This window comes from Lytechinus variegatus, chromosome 11 (assembly GCF_018143015.1).
Source record: "Lytechinus variegatus isolate NC3 chromosome 11, Lvar_3.0, whole genome shotgun sequence".
NCBI classification, from domain to species: domain Eukaryota; kingdom Metazoa; phylum Echinodermata; class Echinoidea; order Temnopleuroida; family Toxopneustidae; genus Lytechinus; species Lytechinus variegatus.
Genome location: NC_054750.1, coordinates 12027048 through 12050423, shown reverse-complemented (window position 1 = coordinate 12050423; position 23376 = coordinate 12027048). Strand labels below are relative to the sequence as shown.

The following is a 23376-nucleotide window of genomic DNA, read 5'->3' as shown; positions in this document are numbered from 1 at the left end:
TGGTAGACATATTGTTTTCTGAATAGTCAATTCTTATGGTTGTGGCGTGGCAGTGTTTTTTTTTTTTTTACCATTTTGACAGCTCAATCAAATTTACCCGCATTGAATTTGAGATTTCACGGTTTTAAGTCTATGCAGCTCTTATCACAGTTAAAAAAATATCCTAAAAAGACACAGAAAACTTCCTGCAGAAGAATCTCGGGCATACCTCTATAAAGATATAACTTCTGAAGGTTTCCATGGCGAAGAAGAATAGTGTAGCAGGTTTCACGGTACACAATCAATGTATCACACACTTGCCGAAACGTCGAAATTGGGTGGTCCTTTTCAGGACCAACACTTGCCCAAGAAAGATACATGGTGTACCGTGAAACCTACTACACTACCTCTATATAGATTGTGAAACCTTACAAGTTTCCTGCAATGAAATAATATACCTATTCTGTTAAAGTGCACAGAATTTCCTGTTATAACAATTTACAAACTATTCTGTCTTTTTGTGAAATCTGTTTTTATTGCAGCATAGAGACAGAATCGATAATGCGAGCGCGAACCGCGAGGGAAAGTCTTTTTTATTTACATAATTAGACATGAATATTCAAAGTTGCTAAATTCAAGTATTAGATACATTTCAATTTCCGAATTTCCTTGAAGCTTGGGGTCCCTCAAAAAGTCCACGACTAAGAAAAACAGAAATGGAGGTTATGGATGTAAAAGAAGGGCATTGGTGAAATTTTGTGTTATTTAATGGATAGTATGTAAAAATTTATCACAAAATTATGATTCATTTTTAAAAGGTTAAAATATTCGCTCGCTCTTTCGCTTTGCTCGCTTACAACTTTGGGGATGTTTGTCCAATACGCCATTTCCTGCCTCTTTTTTTTTGGGGGGGGGGGGACTCAATGCGTATGTCACTGGTCACTTGCATAATTGAAATACTGGACTGTGAGCTCATACTTTTTGTAGTTGATAAGTGGCCCCTGTACTTCATTTCGAAAATCATTCTGCCCTCGGTGAAAACTGATAAATAATCATTTCTGTTTTTTCATGATTTGTTTTTATTCCGTAAACAAAATACTGAATGGTCTACAGAAATCAAATTGATTGTACATGGTGTTTATTTTACTAATTATGGTAATTTTTTCTTTTAAATATTGCAAATATGTTCGGAAATAAATATGAAACAATGATTCACGAGTAGAATTGATACCGATTATTATCGATCTTCATTACTGTGAGTCTACTTACTGTAGGTGCTTAAATTGGGACTAACCTCGATTAGCGTGTCTATTTTGTTAGCCCCAATCTCCAAAAGATATGGTATATATACATTGATGAATGTATTTGATATTTTGGTAATAATTTCATTGAGATTCAATTTCAATAATTATGATAATAAATGCGTCAACATGTAACTATCGGTGTTTTGCAATTTGTCATAATCTTCTTTCAGTATGCGTTGGTGTTGAATGTTGATGAGAGATATAGCAGTGCCATGGGGGCGGGAAACACTCACCTTCTTTGATTTTTAAATAGTTAAACATGAAAGGAAAAGAAGAAAATGTGGTAAAGAGCAAAAAAGGAGAAGAAATACGAGAAGTTGAAATCATGTGCTGGGCAATGAAAGTATTATTATTATCAATGTAGATATCTTGAGGTTATTTTGCCTCCTCCCTTATATAAAAAAAAATTGTCTGACGCTGCCCTTGGTTTTTTGCGTGACCGTGCGCCTTCCGACCCTCCCCCTTCTCTCTCTCCCTCTCTAATGCTCTCCTCTCCCTCTCTCATCCTCTCCCTCGCTTTATCTACCCTCTATTTGTCCTCCCTATATAGCTCCTCCTCGCTCCATCCTCTCCACTGCCGATCCCGCGATCGGTCTCTATTACAGTCTGCATGGTCTGCCGTCAAACCCTTCACTCGAGTTAAGGGTATGAATGTGCAGTCTATTAATGTCTTGTGTATACTGAAACAGCAAGTATGATATGTGCTAGTCTTTGCTTGGAGACCCACTTGTTGATCAGAGTTTCTGTCAGGGTCTGTGCCTGCAGACTAGGTCTCTACAGATGATGAAAGAACCATGGAATGTGGATGTTAGGAAGAGCGAGGAAGAATGCAGGAGATAGTGATGATACCTCACTTACTATCAATAAGGGGGCGAGGGGCTGGTGCTTCAGCCCACCCCCCCCCACACTTTTTCCCAAACCGTATCCAAGTAAAAATTACCATCTGATTGTCTTTTTTCGGCATGGTCAGCCTCCACTTTTGGCTCACAGCCCCCCCCCCCCTTCCCCAACCACCACTTTCAAAACCATCGAAATATTCAATTGTCCATGCACATGCAATTCCCCCACTTCCACAACAACACAACACTTATTTTAAGCGATTGTTGCTGAGCTGTAGACACCGAGAGGCAAATAAATTTTGTATAACTTTATGCCTACTTCGTTCCAAGGTATGAAGGTAAGATATTGCTCAGTCTATCCATGGAGATGCTCTATCACTGGCCCGGAGAGACACAGGCCCACAGGTTGCAATCATTTTTTATAGGGGGATTCCCCTGCTTGACGTCATGCCTCACGCGCATGCGCATTACTCCATACCGAGACGTCGAGCGAATTGCCAGAAAGTGATTTGTTTACAAAATACGACATGGTAATAACAAGATTTTATGTTGAGGGAAAGCTCTAGGATACACTGGAGTATTGAACTAAAGAGCACTATTTGCATCTTCAGTCTAATCTCCCTTCTTCAATCCACAAAGAAGAGGTGAATATTAATTATTATTAGCTTATATATTACGTTCACTGGTACCGGAGCTGAGTGCAGTGTCAGTCACTCTGTGTACCGGTATGTAAGTCGGTTCTCGCGCAACGATTGTGTGTGTGTGTGCTATCCCTGGAATTGACTATAGTATATCACCGAGTTGTGATAACTCAATTGCCATTGGATTGGTGTGCATAGAAATTGCATCAGAGATGCTTAGTTCAAAGACCAGCTATGTGTGAGATTTTCTGTGAATCTAAGTGAGATCACAGACATTGTGTACAATATATAGGCTGTGATAGTTGCGTGAGACAGAGATTTGAGGGATGAACAAGAGTCCAAAATGCTTGAGTCTCGCCCCGGAGTCTCACATACAAAACAATGCGTGAGTCTTGGTAGCTCTGTTGCATGCGCCGGTTGTGCAAAATGTTTTGTTTATGATTTTGATGCAAAGCCCCCCCCCCAAAAAAAAGGACAAACAGTTTAGGACTCGAGTCTCAAGTGTTTAGTCTCTCCGTGTCCGTGAAAACATTCATGATGATCCCTGCGCCTTCACTTACCACTTTCCTGACCTTGGCCTGGGCTTGACCCTTGGCCTTGTGCAACTTAAACTGATGCTAATACAGTTTCGCACCAACCGATTACCACCATTAATTGGTCGCAAACGTCATGGCAAGTCTCTCAGTCACATTCAGAGGTTAATATGCCCACCGCTTTACCAAATATCCCATTCGGGAATGGCTGTGTTCAGCTCTAATCTCGACGTTTTCATTCGACTTCTCAGACATCGCTTCGGCTTTCGCCTTCACCGTAACTTTGATCTCATGGATATGGACTGAAGTTAGCGACCAAAAGATTTATCTGGCCTACGGCAGCTCACCCATTAGTACACTACCGCATGTTCACATGTTTTTTGTTCCTAACTTCAGTCCAAATCAAAATTATGGCGAAGCCAAGCCAATCGATGTCTGATTGAGACCTTGAACAACGTCGAGATCAAACCCGAAATACAGACGTTCCCAACTGCGATCTTCAGAAAGGTGGTAGCTGGCAGCCGTCTGTTTCCAGGAATTTTTAACATTTTAAAATTTGTTTCTCGTAAACAGATGGGTCATGATCGTGCAGTGGCCATTATAAGGGGATTAACAATGCAAAATCCCCCTGACGGGCTCATTGATTTTTGTCTTTATTTCATAAAAATGTATAAAAGAATTGGATCAAAGTAAAGATTATTATTCTGTTTTGGCCTGAAATGCACCAAAACGGGGAAAAAATAAGCTTGAAAGGAAAAAAAAAACAGTGATTTACTTCGGCTTTCGCACAACTCCATCTAAAAACCCTGGTTTATCTGAACTTTCTACATAAACCTATGGCCATTGAGTCCCTGTACAGATCGAGCTAGAACTTCGGTCTCAGTAATTTGTGAGTGGAGCCAACAGAGTTCAGCGGAACAACCAATATAACAGAGACCGAAGCTTTTGGTCTATTTTGCGAAAAATTACTGGTGAGATATGCTGGTAATCGGCTGGTGTGATATAGCATTAGCACCACTTAAATTTACATTGGCAGTTTCCCTTTTGGACCAGTTTAATTAGATCATTCTAGATCTAATATGGAAATTGGAATTGGAATGGGAGCCAGCATGTACTCTCTTGGAATTATGGAATATACTGCATGCTGGTTCCTATTCATCGAATGGAGACATGATGGGAGAAAGGACGGTCATGCTGTTGACAAAGTAAAAAATCTTGTTAGTTTTCTTACTCTGTCCTTATTTACTCTTCCATATTGAGGAGGGGGGCTCCAATTACAGTTTGACTGGGATGTGCCTAATTAAACTTGAAAAAAAGTGAACTAATACCCTTTTCATAAACCTATCCTCCAATTAGCCGCCTAAGAGTAATGCGGATAATTCAATAAAAATTGCGTTCATAAACTCCGAAAATAAGCCACATTATTTTTACGAGCGCCCGTCCTGAAAAAGGCGGATAATCGCCATGACAACTGGACACGCCCCCTCCGATGCGGTTGTGTTGGAAAAGGGTGACCTTGTGACCGCACCTTGGCAATTATCCGCATTATTTGGAAATGCGTTCATAAACTCAAAATCTTATCCCGATGCCGCTATTATGCGGATAATAGCAGCATCAGAGTAATGCGGATAACTCTTGTCCTCCTCCAATTTTACGACCAAATTATGCTGCTATTAGCCGCCTAATTCATTGTAATTGGGTTTATGAAAGGGGTATAAGATTCTAATGAACCAACATGGCACTGGTTGTATACAGCATGAAAACGAGATGCCAAGTTCAAAGACCAGCTATGCGTGAGATTTTCTGTGAATCTGAGTGAGATCACAGACATTGTGTACAATGTATATGGGGATAAGCCGTGATAGTTGCGTGAGACAGAGATTTGAGGGGATGAACAAGACTCCAAAATGCTTGAGTCTCACGCATAATGCGTGAGACTTGGTAACTCTGCATGAAAACAACATGAGTGGGGATGCTTCTGCAAAGCTAGATTGCACGATTGCAAGCAACATGACCACTCCCTGCAACCCTCCCAACCCCCTTGACTGCAGAGAGATATGTTTCATAATGCCACACCCCCACCCATTGGCAGCGAAAGCCAAAAAATTTAGGGGGTGTCCACCTGAGATTTTGGGATGGACACAGGTAAAAAATTTGACAAGCGCCCCCAAAAAAGGTTATCAACCTAAATTTTAGGAGTTACTAACCAAAAAAAAAAGGTCATCAACCTAAATTTTAGGGGGGGGACAACACACGTTTCAGGGGGTCCACGTGAATTTAGGGGGGACGCAGGAAAAAAATTGACAAGCAAAATAAAAGAAAAGGTTATCAAAAAAAAATTAGGGGGGACCGTCCCCCCACCTAAAATTTAGGGGGGGGCACATCCCCCCGCTTCTGCCGCCTATGCCCCACCCCCCTCCCCCCTTCGTGAGCTGTCCCAAAAAGAAGTCTTTCCTCCAACTGGTGCAGTTGTATTAAAGATTGATCCAATATTGTGGGAAAAAATATGGCACTTTCATATTTTTTTTCATAATGTAGGGATTTATAAATTTTGATTGGTATAAAGATGATGTGCTACTCTTGTAACCTGTTTGAGACAGCCCTCTGGGATCTATGGAAACCTCCTTGGGCCTGTTGCATAAAACTTTTTACCTGAGAAAACTCTTGTAAAAACTGAAAATAAGGTTAGTGTGATTTCTGCCATTGACTTTAACACAGGGCAAAACTCCCGTAAAAACACCCTGAGTTTTCTCAGGTAAAAAGTTTTATGCAACGGGCCCCTTGTGTTCTAGAATAATTAACCAATATCCAACAGGTTAAATTGAGACTTCTGCATATTCAGTTTATTTGTGTCTAGAGCTTCATATGGTTGACTGTGTCCAGTGGGATATTGTTTTATGGCAGCCATGGTCTTGCTTATACTCATGTGAATATCTGTCGCCCCAGCAGCGTTGTGAAAATGTGAGAGGTTATGGCAAATAGTTGCAGGTGAAAGATAATTGCCATGAAACCGATTTAAGTGATGCCATAATGACTGAAAGTGTATTCATCTCAGGTAATTGGTATAACACATTAGGACTTTGTGCAGTTATTCCCAAGCACAAGTCTCAATTGGTTATTACTTCGCATATTTTTATCCAGTTCTGAACCAATATTTCTCATTACAAATGTCGCCTTTGCTTGAACTTAGTTTTAGGATCTGACATCAGTATGCAATACTTTTCTCTCTAGCTGACAGAAAAAAGTGCAAACTTCTCACAACTGCGCAAAAACTCATAGTTTTTGTTCTTCCTTCTTTTTCTTTCAACATGCATTTACATGTACTGTACATGCATTAGATAATCACCTATAAGGAAATCCGATAATGCCCACAAGAATCATGGGAGGATGCAGCTCTCCAGCTTTGATCAGCTGCTGTCTACTCTTTGCCTGCCTTTGCCTGACCAAGCAGTTCTCTCTCTATGTTGGCGCCCTCAATGTTGACTCTGAAGTTGATTGTGAAATCGACATAAACGACATGCTTGACTATGACCCGGTTACACAGACCAGCGCTCGATGCGAGAGAATGAAACGGGAGAAGAAGAAAGCTAAAGATCAATGTCAGGTATTAATGGTTCTGTCCATTATAGCATAGGTAAATGGGGAGCAGGCAGACATATATATGGTGGGCAATGGTAATTAAAGCAACCTAAAAACATGTCCAAAGAAGCTTTCTTTAGTCGCAAATGTGTTCTATTATGTTCCTTTAGGTTCATATATGAACAGTGGCTTGTCCACTTCTAAAGAGTTACATTTTAACAAATCAAAAAATCAAGCGCAAGTCCCTAGAGGCCACCACACACCTTATGACTGGTCTGCGACGAGATTTTGAGGTCAGACGTAAAATCTGATGTGACTATCTTGCTGTGTAATGGTCTAAATTATTGGACAATTAATACATTTGTTCAAATCTGTAACTAAGCTACTGTCCTTTTTAGAATGAAAGAGAATTGAACATCTAGTCAGAATGATGTCATAACAGTCATATGATCGGCTATGATTTGAATCTAATTTGGACTTTGCTTTTGATAAAAAATAAAGGTTGTCAAACATCCAAAATGGTTATATTAGTATTCTTACAGTTAATTTGAACATCAAATAGATATATAATACTTTTATTTCACATTCGCGGAAAATGAGAAAAATGTGATTTGTTCCAAAATCGGATGGTGGACCAGTCGTAAGTTGCGCGGTGGCCTCGATACGTGCATTTAAGTGGTTGAGAATCAAGTTGCGTTTGATTTTAGGGGATGCTTTTGATCACAACTCTTTATTGCAATGGGTCCCTGAATCTTCTTATTCACTCAGTCATAATCAAGCAGTTGGTCTAATGCTTAGATAGTCTAATACCATATGAGCTAAATTCATTTGTTCTACTTGTTATGTTATCAATTTGGTCTACTATCAGTTTTAACCCTCTTCTTACCATTTGTTTCTTGGTAAAATATGTTGCTTTGAATTTGTAAAGAGTAGCACAAATAAATCATCATCCTTCTGATTGCCATAGATGTAAGCCTATATGGCATATAGCTTTAGGTGTTTATTAATTCATTGCATATCACTGTTTTTAGACAAATTTAGAAGATGCAACACAAAAGCTGGAGTCTTGTCTGACGTCCAGTGATCACAAGCCATGTGACTGTCCTCCACCTATCGAATGCCAGGATGAGGTTCAACCTACGCCTTGTCATGATGCGGAAGATATGTTCTTTCGTCGTCTTGTACGTCACTTTGCCAATGTCATCCAAGAAAAGGTAAACCTGAGAATATATTGGTACTGGGGCACCAATAGGTTTTATCGAAAAAGACAAAGGTCTTAACTTATTTCATGCTTGAAATCTGATATTACGCCAACCCAGTACTTTTGAAAGCTGTATCAGTAATCATTTCCTAACATTTGATATTGCGGGTTGACAAATATGGCAAATTATTTTTTGCATTTATTAGATTGATAATTCTTTTTTCGTTAAATAAAAAATTAGCAAATGTTAGACTCCTGACAACAAAGATTTGTGAGTGTGTTTTGTTGAAGAACACCATGTAAACAGCATACATACTGCTACACACAGGTTGTGATAGACATTCAGTGTGATTAATTTTCATCTTAAATATCATAATTTCATAAAGTTAGATTTTGTTGTACCGGGTGGGTGTTGCATAAAGCTGTTTGTATAAAGATAAGAGTGACTTTAAGAACGACCCATGATCCTTTATTATGCTAATGGTGCACACCAAATGTTCGTTTGCGATGGTTTAGCGTGTGAAGAAAGGATCACCAGTCATTCTTACAGTCACTCTTAACTTACGAGCAGCTTTATGAAATGGCCCCAGGATCTAGATCTACGATGAACAGTATGAAAATGAACCTTGACTTCAATTGTTTTCATCAAAACATTGTTTGTTGCAGCTACCTCACATTGGATTCACTTTGAAGCAAATATGAACCAGCAGTCATGTATAGCTTTTCCTCAAGACCTCAACACCTAAAACATGGTCGGGTTTCCAACCCATAATATAACACTCCGAGCAGTTTAGTCTTGTAATCCAAACCAACTTGAACACACTAATTCACTACGTATTACACTCGTACCACAATAATAATATTGCCAAGGAGCAAAACAAGTACTTTTCTTCTCAAAAGATTTTATTTCCTCTCCGCAAATGATATTTTTGGCTGAATTTTCCTCTGTATATTTTATAATTACCTAAAAAGGTATATTTGAAGACTTGCTTTTTGGTACACACAGTCATTGAGAGACGACGCACAGTTTTCTCCCCCTTTAACCAACCCAATGGTTTCATTGCTATCAGGCTCCAGAGAGTGGCCCAGTTGAAGCACAGATTGAGGTCCACCTCACCAGTCATGAGTGGAAGAAACTCCAGAGCTTTGCCGATGGTAAGGACGAGTACAGACGAGCCGACATCCACGATGTCATGGTTGGCATGACCCTAAACATCTTCTACTTCAACCAGACAAGTGTCATGGAATGGCTCGGAGAACAGATCAATTTGAGGTCTCCTGCTGTCATTTTGGTAAGAGATCTCTTTTCATTTATATATATGATATGAAAATTTATTCATGTCCATTTGGCAAAAGATGAAAATCAATATTCTGCACAGATCATTACTAATGCATCATCAGGATTATACATGTACAGGAAGTGCAAAACTGGCAGACAAGCCACCCAAAGTTACAATGATTAATAAATAAAATCTTAAAGCCTGGGGCCCATCTTACAAAGAGTTATGATTGATCCAATCAACCGTAACTCTATGGAAATCCATCAGTGTCATAATTTTTTTGTACTGGAAATTCAATTCAATTCAATCTTTATTTCGCAAAATAGGATAAAACTACAAAGAAACATCAAATAATGTGATTAGATAATAAAATAAATTGAGTGGCTTTCCATGAAGGTTATAAGAAACCTGTAAGGCTGGATCGCCGAAACATACCGTAGTCAAAAGACAACAATATTGAACAAAAAAAACAAACAGAATGTCATATCATTATAGTAAATACAACGTAGGAAAAAAGAGAAAAAAAAACAACAACAAAGAATACAAAAAGACACGAATCGAAGGGGGGGGGTAGATACGGTAGAAGTAATGCATTGATATCAACTGCGAAAATTAATAATTATTTATTAGAAAATTTTTGTACTGTTTTCTAAAGCAAGATATAAATTGTGAATTAGTTATTATTTGGGGAATCTCATTCCATTGTTTGGGACCTACATAACTCAATGATTTAGCTTTGTGACTAGACTTGATAGACCATAAATGAAATTTATTGGAAGAATGGGTATTATGATTATGAACTTGATTATTGTATTGAAAAATATCTGAAAAAGGAGTGGGTAACAACGTCTTCTTGTACTTATGAATATTGCGAGTTCTTGCTTATTAATATCATATATATTAAGTAAAGACAATTTCTTAGATAAAGGTGTGGATGGTGCTAGGTAATGGGAATTGGTAATTATTCCATAAACATTTCTTTTGAATTTTGAATATTGAGTCCAATTCATATGAGGTTACATTGGTAGCCCAGACAATTATGGAATGGTATAGAGTTATCAGATTGTTATGAAGCAAACTATGCTTAAGTTTGTAAATTAAACCAGTATTCCTACTTATCTTATGTAATACATTTATCATATGGTACTTAAAACTCAAAAGATTATCCAATGTGACACCTAAAAAGTTTATGGAATTATTTAATTCGATACGTTTGTCGATATAAATGTGAATATGAGCGGTGTCAATTGGATTATAATTATTAGATTTGTCAGTATGAGTTCGTGTTAAAAAATTATTTTTTGAAAATAGATGCATCAAGTTTTATTGATATTCAGGGACAACTTATTTGCTTTTGACCAGTCGGAAACATTTTGGAGTTCATTGTTCAGGATGTGGATGGTGTTATTAAATCTTTAGAAGAATAAAAATACTTGTGTCATCAGCAAATTGATAAAAGTTTAACAAATTAGATGATTTACAAAGGTCGTTTATATATAAAAGAAATAACAAGGGGCCTAAAATTGATCCTTGCGGTACCCCAACGGAAACATTAAATGAAGAAGATAAGATACCGTGGACAAGTGTATGTTGAACCCTATTTAAAAGATAATCCCTTAACCAGTCTAACGCGATCCCTCGAATTCCATATTGATTAAGTTTAAATAAAAGTAATGAATGGTCCATAGAATCGAAAGCTTTAGATAGATCTATGAAAACTCCAATTATGTGTTTGTCAGCAATAAATGAATCCATTATTTTTTGTTTAACTTTTAAAAGAACATGCTCACAGGAATAAGTGGGTCGAAATCCGTATTGAGAATCACTTAAAGGGAAATCCAACCTAAATAAAAGCTTGTTTTTATAAGGAAAAGAAAAATCAGACAAGTTGATAGGTGAAAGTTTGAACAATATTGGACAAACAACAAGAAAGTTATGAATTTTTAAAAGTTGTAAATATTGGTAATCACTATACCCATGGAGACTTCAAATTGGCCGCATATGGGATGTCATAGTGATGTAAGGCAAGGACTATTCCTCCATGTACTCCAATACATATTTTGGCTAAAATGTCATTTTTCCCAAAAGTTGTATTTCAAATTATATTTTTCTTTCATGAGGACATAAAACAACATACTACCTGGGTTATATTTAGATTACTGCCCCAGGGGGATTGGTACTTTGGAGAAAACCACAAATCCCTGATAATAAAGTACATGGCCTATGAGAAAGTTGTCCTTGCCCCTTGTCATAATTTACTTAATGAGTTGCCAATTTGAAATCTACATAGTATTAGTGATCTCAATTTTAAACCAGCTATAACTTTCTTATTTCTTGTCCAATTTCTTTCAAACTTTCACCGTTCTGTTCAATTTATTTTTCTCCTTCCCGACACAACATTTTATGGCCAAGGCTGGATTCCCCTTTAAGATATCATTAGTATTTAAAAACTTATGTAATCGATTATGTACTAGTCGTTCAAGCAATTTGGAGAAACATGGTAAGAGGGATATTGGGCTATAATTTACAAATTTATCTGGGTCATCTTTCTTAAAAACAGGAATTACTTTAGATTCTTTGAGTTTTGAAGGACTTTCCCAGATGCAAAAGACAGATTAAATACATGTACATGAGCTAAAGGCAAAGCAATGGCATAAATGCCACGCTTAACAACTTTACAATTTACATTATCAATTCCACAACTTGCACTACTTTTAAGACATTTACAAATATTAATCAATTCATTTATATGTACAGGTGATAAAAAGAAGGAACCAACCACATTTGTTCAACAATAAAAATGAGAAGAATGAATAGATTGTGGGACCATATCACTAATATTTTTTTCAATATTTACAAAATACTCATTGAATGCATCAGATATTTCAGTTGGTTGAGAGTAGATTTTTTTATTACATTTGAACACTTTGGGGATTAGATTTTTCTTCTTACCTAATAACTCATTAATAGTTTTCCATGTCTTTTTTATACTACTCCGAATCAGATATGATATTTTTTTGTAATATTCTTGACGAGATATACGAATGATATTAATAAGTTTATTTCTATTTTTTTTTAAATTTTCTCTCGTTACTGGCAAGTCTAGTTTTTTGAAACATTCTTTTTTTAATTAAATCTTAAAATTCTGTTGGTATCCCACGGTTTTCTATTTCTTCTCCTTTTTTGTTGTTGAAGAGGAAAATGTTTATCATAAAGTTTGATGAACATTTTCATGAATATTCATGAAATTCGCAGAATGTGCTTTGTAAACAAAGAGAAGTGCAGTGAATTTTCAGGAAAGCAATGAATGCATGAATATAAATCATAGCTAGAAAATATCTTACACAAACGTGCATGATATATGTTGATGTTGCTGGCCGTCCATAGATTTGATTGATTGGATCAATCGCACATCTTTGTTAGACTAGGCCCAGTGCCCACTAAACGATGGACACAAAACGTATTCATTACGGATACACCGGTCAAGAAAAATTTCGGGGTGGCTCCATCCATTTTCATCTGCTCCAGGCAATGGACATAATGGGCAAACAATGGACGGTGCTCGATGGATATAGAGCGTATGAAACATGTATGCAAAGAGTACACAACAGATACATAACGCTTTTTAACGGATGGCAAGATTCGTTTCCCGTTTTACATCCTCTCTGCATCCGTAAGTGCAGTGGGACCAAGCCTGTAGCAAAAAATAAATATTGAAATACAGATCATTCCAAAAGCATTACTGTGATAGATATCTTCCTCATTTTTAAATTTGACAGCAAAATGAATCTTCATTGTACTTGTTTAATACCAGATAATATCTTCTTTTTATGTGTGTGTCAGAGGCTAAATTTCATGCTTAACTTTAATGACAAAACAGAAAACATGATAGTCATAATATTCAAAGATCCAAACGATATTCTTGACTCTTTATTGCTTCACTATGACTTGTGTGTGGTTTTCACACATTACAAGTTTGATAAAGTAAACTTCTAAATTATATAAAAGGTCTTTTTTGACAAAAAAAATAACTAAGCAGGGATGCCAGTTTTCAGGCAAAAGCCTGAATTTGAGCTCTGGCAATTTATTTTCAGGCCATAGTTTTAGCATTTTTGAGTACAAAATATTGTATTCTAGGTGGTTTTCAGGCCCCTTGATCAATTCCAACTGGCATCCCTAACAAAGGAATGTTTGATTGAATTCATTTCACACATGCAAGCTGCCACGCCATGCAACATCTGATTTTGAATTTCCATGTACCTACTTAACATATAAATAACACATTTAAAAAGATGTTGCAAATATAATGAATTCACATGTAGAAAATATTATTTAGAATGCCCATTCATTAAATTGCATGCTCTTGTAAAAAGTCACTTGAATCACGTGAAGAATGTCCTGCAGAGATAATGAACCCACATGCGGAAAAATGGTTATGATTGCGAATTCATTAAATTGCATACTGTTTATCTAATTTCTAGTGCCTTGTTTGATAATTATTTTTCAAAGAAAATGCATCAAAGTGATGAAATAATAATGAAATACAATGACAGATAACCGAGGCGATCATGGCTAGCGCAAAATTAAATGGTCATAACATTAAATGATTTTAATGTGATATTGAGCGGGAAAACCTGTACTATAAACTAGTCTGTGATGTATGAGGAGGCATAATTTGTGGAAAAAAGATGTATGTTGCACAGTGTACACTATTTTGTCATAAACCAGTCTACGAAGTTCAAGCTCACTGATTATGGTAAAAAGATGTATGTTGCAGATACATTATTTTGCCTAATATGGAGCTGGGTTCGCTCACTCATTTTATGGCAGAAAAGTGGACATAACACCTTTTTGCTGGAAAAACATTACGCTCTACTGCAGCATTTTTAGAGTGTATCTGTAAGATGCATCCTTATACCATCAAACCAGTTGGCAAATTTGAAAAAAGTACTGCAGATAGCCCATGCTATCTTAATAATTAAAATACCTGTAATTATGGGAGTAAGATAAATGAAAACTGTTCTCTAACCCCCCCCCCCCCCCCGTGTCAAAACCTGAAAAAGTCAAAATTTTGAGATAAATCGTTTTGCCATGTGACGGCCGAGCACCAACTTGGTTCTGATGATGACTCCCCTCTGTAAATTGCACCCTCTTCTTTTCATTTCAGCTCACAGTTTCTGTCACAGTCCTATGCATAGTGTTTGGTGTGGGTATGTACTCGGACCTCTATTGGAACCGACGCTTCATCGCCTGCCTCCTAACATCCACATTTGTCATCAGTCTGATATGGAATTGGATTTATCTCTACCAGGTTAATAATTTTAATTCTAATAACTTTGCATCCATGGGAGCAATTATTTTGCATTATGATTGGTCAAGTGTGAATTTTACGATAATTTGAAGTTAACCATTAAAACTGTAGGGTCACCAGTAAATTAAAGCTTGGTAATTGATTGTTCGGCTGATTTCTACAATCAATCGCATTAATGTGTGATCTTTCGAACAAAGGAAGAAATCATTTTAGCATTGAAAAACCAAGATTCCAAGAACAATATAATTTGTTTTATTCAGCATCTTCATTTATTATTTATTTTCCATTTCAAACATAGGAAGAAACTATCAAGCGTTACCGCAATGCCCAGAAGTATGAAAAGATCCCCGCCAATTGCATGCCGCACAAGATGACTTGGGTCCAGGCATTGCACGAATGGTTCACTTCCATGACATCGATCCGCACAGATGAGTGTTTTGAGTACCATAGGATCTATCAGGTGGATCCCCTCTTTGATATACCACCAACTAGGGTGAGTTTACAAGCTGATGATGAGCCCATGATGAGGAGGATGATGAAAGTGGAGCTGATAACGGTGGTGGTAGTGGAGATGATGATAATGACGATGATGATGGTGATGATTGTGATGGTGATAAAATGATGATGATGATGATGATGATGATAATGATGATGGTGATGATGGTGATGGTGATGATGATGATGATGATGATGATGATGATGATGATGGTGATGGTGATGATGATGATGATGATAATGATGATGGTGATGGTGATGATGATGATAATGGTGATGATGATAATGAAGATGATGATGATGATGGTGATGATGATGATGATGATGATGATGGTGATGATGATAATGGTGATGATGATGATGATGATGATAATGGTGATGATGATGATGGTGATGATGATGATGGTGATAATGATGATGATGATGATGATGGTGGTGGTGATGATGATGAAGGTGATGATGATGATGATGATGATGATGATGATCATTGTGATGATGATGGTGGTGATGATGATGATGATGATGGTGATGATGATGATGATAATGGTGATGATGATGATGATGATAATGGTGATGATGATGATGATAATGATGATGATGATGATAATGGTGATGATAATGGTGATGTTGATGTTGTTGATGATGATAATGATGGTGATGATGAAGATGGTGATGATGATGATGATGATGATGGTGATGGTGATGATGATGATGGTGATGATAATGGTGATGGTGATGATGATGATAATGGTGATGGTGATGATGAAGATGGTGATGATGATGATGATTATGATGGTGATGATGATGATGGTAATGGTGATGATGATGATGATAATGGTGATGGTGATGATGAAGATGGTGATGATGATGATAATGGTGATGGTGATGATGATGATGATGATAATGGTGATGATGATGATGATAATGGTGATGGTGATGATGATGATGATGATAATGGTGATAGTGATGATAGTTACACAATAATAAAGAATGAGAATGTTGACAATGATGTTCTCTGGGGCTAATCTTCATGTTTATATAGCTTACCCATTCTTTTAATTAAACACCAACAGATGTCACAGGAGTGTCATGCTCTGGTGGATTTGAATCTTGCTTTCGAAAGAAATCAATCCACATTCTACTGCACTCTACCCAGGAATATAAACAATAGCAAATCTTGTCTTGTACAAATAATTATTAATGTATAAATTGGAGTGTTATGATAATATTGATGAAGATGATAGTGACAACAAAATTCCCAAAGTAATCACATCACCTTTTTTTGCAGGCTTTATCCGTCACCATCTCATCGCTCTTTGTAGACAATTTCAAATACTTTGGTCGAGCCGTCAGTGAATTCCATGCCGAGATCTTCAGGGACCTGCCTATCTGGGCAGCACTACCTGCCCTTGTGTCTTGCTATGTATTTGGTTTCCTGGCTCTCCACGCATACATATCCGCACCAAGGAGGGTCCTGAGAGAGCGCCCTCAACAGATGGTCAGAAGAAGAGACCAACAAGCTTTGGGAGCAGCCCAGGAGCAAAACTTACCAGTAAGGCATTTACTTTAAATTTTCAAGAGTTTGCAAACAAACGGCTAAGAAAAAAGGGTGTCCTTGATCATGAGAAGCATTTGCAAGTACTTTTGACATTTTTAACAAAAAATTTGCACTGAGCTAAAGAAAACCCTCTCAAAGAAGATTTAAAACCTAAGACATATGCCACATAAAATGCAAAAGTTGGACTGTTTTTTTTTTTTATATTTCCATCCTCCGCACAACATTTGTGAGCCCTGTGAAAACTGAACTTAATTCTTGGTCCCAAAGTGTATTAAGGAACTCAAAGCTGCTGCTTTACTGTATATTTAAAAGTAATAAGGCCAACAGTAATATGATGATTAATTCTGCCTCTCCTCACGATTGGTGGTTGCCGGAGGCATCATGTTTTCAGGTCGTCAATCCCTCCTTACTCTTTTCATTCTCACAAAAACTAAACAATCTTTTGACGTATGAACTTCAGACTTGGTCCAAACATGGACATAAGACTAACAATGATAGTTTTATGGTTATCTAGGTCAACAGACACAGAGGTAGTTTATATATCCCTGAATGAACATTCTCAGTTTCTCTTGATAACTAGCGAACCATTATGTGATTCAACTTCAACTTGGTTTATGTCTGCATACTGGAGTAAGAGTGAACTGATTTGATTTTGGAGTCATCGGGTCACAGAGGTCATCATAAACATTGAAATATCTTATTCTCACGATAAATAGAGAACCATTTAAGGGATCATCTTCAAACTTGTGTCATGTAAGGATATTAAAAACACCATGATTTAATTACATTTTGAGGTCTTGAGGACATGAGGTAAAAGGTCAGTGAGCAAAAAATATCTTGTTCCTGCAATGAATAAAGAGCCATTCAAGAGTTCAGTTTCAAACTGAGTTCATGTATGCATATACTAGTGACAACAATTTGGTTAGATTCTGGGGCCATGAGGTCAAAGGTCACAGAGGTCATTTCATTGTTTGAAATAGCTCGTTCTCACCATGAATAAAGACTTGAGGGATCATATAAGAGATGCATATTGAAATAATGGGGGGGGGGGGTAGACCAAAAGCCGCATGGTGGAGAGAACTGTAGAGAAGGATAGAAACACTAATGGATGGAAGTGTTGGAATGAGGCTAGGGGTTGTGCTAGAGACTGACAAAAATAGAAAGAAAGCGTACCACAGTGCACGAATGAAGAGTAGTAGGAATATTGAAAGGACGCTAACCTGACAAGGTCAATGGTCACAGGTCATTTGAAATGTTAGAAGTTGTGTGTGAAATATACTTTTGATGGGGCAATGGCAGAGACAAAAATTTACTGCATGCATTTGAGAATCTATCCAGTTTTAAAAATTGAATAAAAAACAAGGTTACAACAAAATGAAACAATTATGAAAGCAATCAAACAATCCAATGACGATGCAAACTCTGTACATCTTATGAATACAATGTGATGGCGATCAATGTAATTTCCTGCCATGACAGATTTTCATGTTAATAATAATATGCAACATTTATATAGCGCTTAACAAAAATGTTTCTAAGCTCTGCATACTATAACCCCGGCTTTAGCAAGGCTACCCTGATTGGGCGCATCGAGCATTCCAGGAATTCTTTCCTACCGGGTACCCATTTACTACACCTGGGTCAAGAGTGGCAAATGTAGATAAACGCCTTGCTATGTTGTAAAAGTTTCCTTACTTACCAGAGCATTTTCAGCAAGTGTTAAGTAATGACATAGTTTACTTAACAAAATCTCTGATTTTTTTTTCTTTCATTCAGATTGCTGAACACGAAGAGTATGGTGACCTTGAAGGGGATGATAGAGAAGGAAACAGGATAGAAAATATTCAACCGCCAACTCTACCTGCAGCTGGGAAAGGAAAGAAAGAACCTCCCAGGAAACAAGGTTCTGCTCAAAAGACACCCCCTGGCAGCCAACATCTGCCTCAAGGAGCAGTCGGAGGTGACACTGATGATCACCCACGGGGTATCAGAAGAGATGGTCAGTTCAACAGCTCTCAAGACAAAGTTTTATTTCCAGATGTGAAGAGGGATGAGCGCCTAGTCCAAGAGGAAAGGGGCTATGAAGTGGGACCAAGTAGTTTAGGTCCTGCAGTTAGACCAAAGTTCAGTCCTCTTCAATCTGGACAAACCTTCCGGAATGATACAGACACAAGCAGCTCAGACTCTATAGAAGCGGATGAGCCAACACCTAGACCAAAAGACTTTGGTAGTCACAGGCCTTCCAGGCAGAAGACACCGGTCAAAAGAGCAACATCTATTGGCGATAGCGAATCTGGTAACTTGGTAAGCCATCCTGCGTCAGAGAGGTCTGATGGGGAATCCTTGATGGGTTCAATGTGCGAGTCATCCCTTAAAGAACCAGAGGCCAGTGAAGCCTTTCCAAGAGATACCCATGGAGGACACCTGGCTTCCGCTCCTGATGAGGAAACCACAGAGTCATCCAACCTTCCCACGGGATTCACCACACCGTCCTCCATAGGTAGTCCTGATGACATCTCGGTGATCAGTCAGTCACCTGAGAATACCAACAGTGCCTCCTACGACTTCATCACCACTAGCAGCTTCGGCCTTCTTGGTGAACAAACCCACAACCCGGAGGCGGATCATGGTGCTGAGTTTGGTGAGGAAGAGGACTTTGAAGATGATTTTGAGGTTCTGAAGATTGAGAAATGATGCGACATCCCTGTACTTCCAATCCCAGGAGCATTGCCACAATGATCCCCCCCCCCCCCCCTCCCTCCACTGGCAAAAGGGCATAACTGACATTTTTGTGTTTTTGAGATATTGAGGAAATTGTCATTGGTTTCTGTGAAAAATTTTATGTTTCTTTTAACATGTTAATTATGAAACAAATGGTCTTTATACCTGGCAGAAACTGATCCCCCATATTTTCAAGACTTGTGTCAATGGAAAACCTATATAATTGCTTAATCAGCCAGTCTCCAACATTTTATTAAAGCAGGGGTGATAAACACAAGATACTGAATCATCCTCTAAATAATTATTCATTTCATTTAAAATATCAGTCATATTCTTTTCATGGGGAGCGGGGAGGGGTCAGTAGTACAATGCTGGAGTGGTACCTGTGCATACCTGAATGTTCAAAATTGTCGCAAATTTCATGTAAGATGGCAGTGATGATTGGATGCATTCTTTGATTTCAATATCTACATGTTTGTTGTATAATTGTCTTCTTGGTAATAAACCAGGCATGTTTAGGCTTCCAAATCTGCAATTTTACCTAGATATCTATCACCAAAGAAATAGTTAGCAATTATTCTTTATTCTGATATCAAAGTCAATTAATGAAATTAAAGGTCAGGTTCATCTTTCCAACAGGTAACAGAATGAATATTGAGCGTGTGACATCCAATCTCTTATGCATATTAACCATGTTTGAAGATAATTGTTTGGTGAAATTAAGTAAACTTTGAAATGCTGTAATTTTCCTATCTTATTTTCAATTTCAGTTTTAGTTTGGATTATTTTCATGTATATAATACAGTATAATATTCAACAAGAAAGAATGGTACATTAATAATTAAATAGTACATTACAATAATTCAATAGAAATGAGACAATGGTAATAACACATACGAGACAGATATATGATGATAAGAATATAAAGGATAAACTATTAAAAAAATAGCTTATGTATAGTCTCCCTATGAATAAGTCAGTATTGTCAATTTGATGAAATTTTCAGGTCTATATTTGGTTCATCGCTGTTTATTCAAAATCAGCATGTCGGGATGTACTTGACCTTTAATAAGTATTTCTAAATATATGTAACTGAATTTTGTTGGTGACCTGTACACATGATGCTGAAGTGCATTTTCTGTTGCAGACATTATTTAAACTATATTGCAATTAGAGATAGCCAGTAGGGCCATACAACTCAGATTTTTTTTCCACAAGCCCTTACAAGGTACCAGGTCGCTCTCATCTAATTCAAAACTTGTGTGTTTCATAATTCTTTCGTGCAAGTTGTGCCCTTATTGTGTATGTCACTCCTTCACATAATTTCTGAGAGATTGGTCGACAAAAGTGTACTGAGCACCATTCATTTGTCACAGTAGCCCGTATTCTAAAGTCGGGTTCAACTTGCATGGTCTAACTCTGTGCTAAAATTATGGGAAGCCAAACGTTTAAAAAATTTTTTTACATTGAATGCTTCTTGTGTTAACTGTGCTTTTTACTAATTAGTTAATGGTGAAGACAATTGTCATACTTATCTTTCCAAGGCAGTTAATAATGTTTTGGGAGTCAAAGAAGCTGATACACTTAACCTCTACTGTTATTGATTTATGTAACAACTGGCTTTTCAGAGTTAAACCACAACTTAAAACCAGAGTTTAAATTAAACCCAACTTCAGAATACGGGCCAGTGTTTCTATTTCAAAGTGGTTACAAACTTCATTTGACATTACAAAGATATCCTGGGATCTCACTTGTAGATCATCTGATTAATCCTTGAAACACCAGGCATGGTGGCTCAGTGGTAGAGCGTCCGCCTCATGAATGGGAGGTCATGGGTTCGATCCCAGGCCGAGTCATACCAAAGATGTATAAAAATGGGACCTTCTGCCTTCTTGCCAGGCGTGCATCATTTAGATCGGAGAAGGGTTATAGTAACACATTAAGTCATGCAGGGCTTGCTGAAGTGGCTACCCTGGGTAAATAAAACATTACTATTATTATTCCCTGTGCTTGGGACTCATTGTTCAGTTGAAGATTTTTTCTTCTTTCAATTTTAATTCCTATAATCTGGGAAAAAAAGTTGTTGTCCCTCAAGGAAAACTTTTTCCCCATTATTAATCTACATCTGCCACTCTCCATCCAGGTTATAATAGGCTTGCCATTTTCAAACCTTGGGAGCATTTCATGAAAGGACTTGTCAGACGTTTTATCCGACAAGTCCCATTTTATCCGATAGTTACCATAGTAACAGTGCTTCTCAGCCAACCAAAATCCAGAAAAGTTGTCAGATCTGACAATTTGTCGGACAAAAACGTTGCTGAAACGCTCTCTTGTAGTCTTGTCAATGTTGTCATCTAGACTTTGATGAAGATGCCATTTGGGCAAACTCTTCAAACATTTCCCCCAACACAGTTGTCCAATGGCAAGACATTGATCTACATTTGCCACTCTCTACCCAGGTAATAATAGGCACCAGAGGGACAAAAAAGGATAATACATAGCATTCATTAAGAACCTATTATTTAGTTGCCTATTCAATGGCTCACTATATATTGTCATGGCTTTAGATCCAGCTGCTGTATAAGGCAACTTACTTGGTGCATTCGAGGAATTAATCCTGTCGGGTACCCATTCACTTCAACTGGGATGGGTATACATATATCTATCTATCTACCTATCTGTCTACCTATCTATATATATATATATATTATATATCTTTGGCCTCTGTTCCTAAGATTAGAGTCGGATCTACTAAACAACATTGCTCCTAAAACTCCTAAAAACCTTCAAACACTTGAGTCACAGTAGAGCTGATGACGCACTGTATTATTGGAGTGCAATCAGCCTTTTTGAAAAACATGTTGCCATGTACTTCTTCAAAAAATATGAAGGCAAAATAGGAACTCGTGAAATATATGTTCTTACATCTTCATGAACAGGATTAGCAATCCCATACCAGTATTCCAGAATATGAGTTTGAGTCGGTTATTGCGAGTTGACCCAACTGACTTATTCTTATTTGAATACCGGTACTAAGAAGTGGAAAACCTGTCTTCATAAATATAAATATATTAAAGAAATATCAGTGCTATTCTTCTACACCTAGTTATTTAGATATATATATGTGAGCTGCAAAGAGATGATATATGATGCAAGATTTGTGTTCATCCGAGCTTTTGCAATGTAGTTTAGAATGAAAATATTCATGTACACTTTGCTTTAATCATGGAAATGAGAAGAAATGAAAACTTGTGAATTCTCATTCTGAAATATTTTTTTCTGCTAAAATGGCTATTTTGCTTATGATAGTGGGCTATAGTGGAATTCTGAGCAATGTATCCATTTATTTTGTAAATCAACTTGAAATCTTTGGTGCCTTTGTGTTACTAGACTGTTGCGTAATTATATAATATTGACTAGCCTTGAGGGGAACATCAAATATATTGCCAGCAAATGAATCATATTGGCCCGAGTCTTTAGACGAGGGCAATATGGGTCATTTAAGGGCAATATATTTGATGTTCCCCGAAAGAAGAGCAAGTCAATATTTTTATTATCATCCAAATCAGATATCTAGAGCAAAAATCATGATAATGGGGATATTTCTTTTAAAAATAGAGTTCTATTGTGTCATGTTAATATCGGTCTAGGCTCTGCACTTTACCATTATGACGTACTTGCAAACGCTGGGATCCAGCGTTGTCTTTATTATGACGTATATTGTTGGTGCGCGGATCCTTATGAAGTGTATCTCTTTATACGCATCCTAAAATGCCCGGATGTGAGACCAGGGAAAATACAAAGGTATATTTTGTGTCGTCTCTAAATGCAAAGTAAATACGCGCATTGAGACCGAGGAAAATACAAACAATATACCTACCCTTCCCGATTTTCGGAAAATGTAGGGCAATACGGTTTTGTAAATGACCAGCTCA

The 23376-nt window shown here is 37.4% G+C and overlaps 1 protein-coding gene across 1 annotated transcript; it reads left to right on the top strand.

Annotated features, from left to right (window-relative positions):
• The first annotated feature begins 2606 nt into the window (after nucleotides 1-2606).
• On the top strand, nucleotides 2607-21910 carry LOC121423906 (chloride channel CLIC-like protein 1). The gene is made up of 8 exons (XM_041619447.1): nucleotides 2607-2766; nucleotides 6635-6900; nucleotides 7907-8089; nucleotides 9147-9368; nucleotides 14524-14667; nucleotides 14966-15160; nucleotides 16451-16714; nucleotides 18497-21910. The coding sequence occupies exons 2-8, from the start codon at nucleotides 6661-6663 to the stop codon at nucleotides 19412-19414; spliced, it is 2166 nt and encodes a 721-aa protein (XP_041475381.1). The 5' UTR covers nucleotides 2607-2766; nucleotides 6635-6660; the 3' UTR covers nucleotides 19415-21910.
• The last annotated feature ends 1466 nt before the right edge of the window (nucleotides 21911-23376 follow it).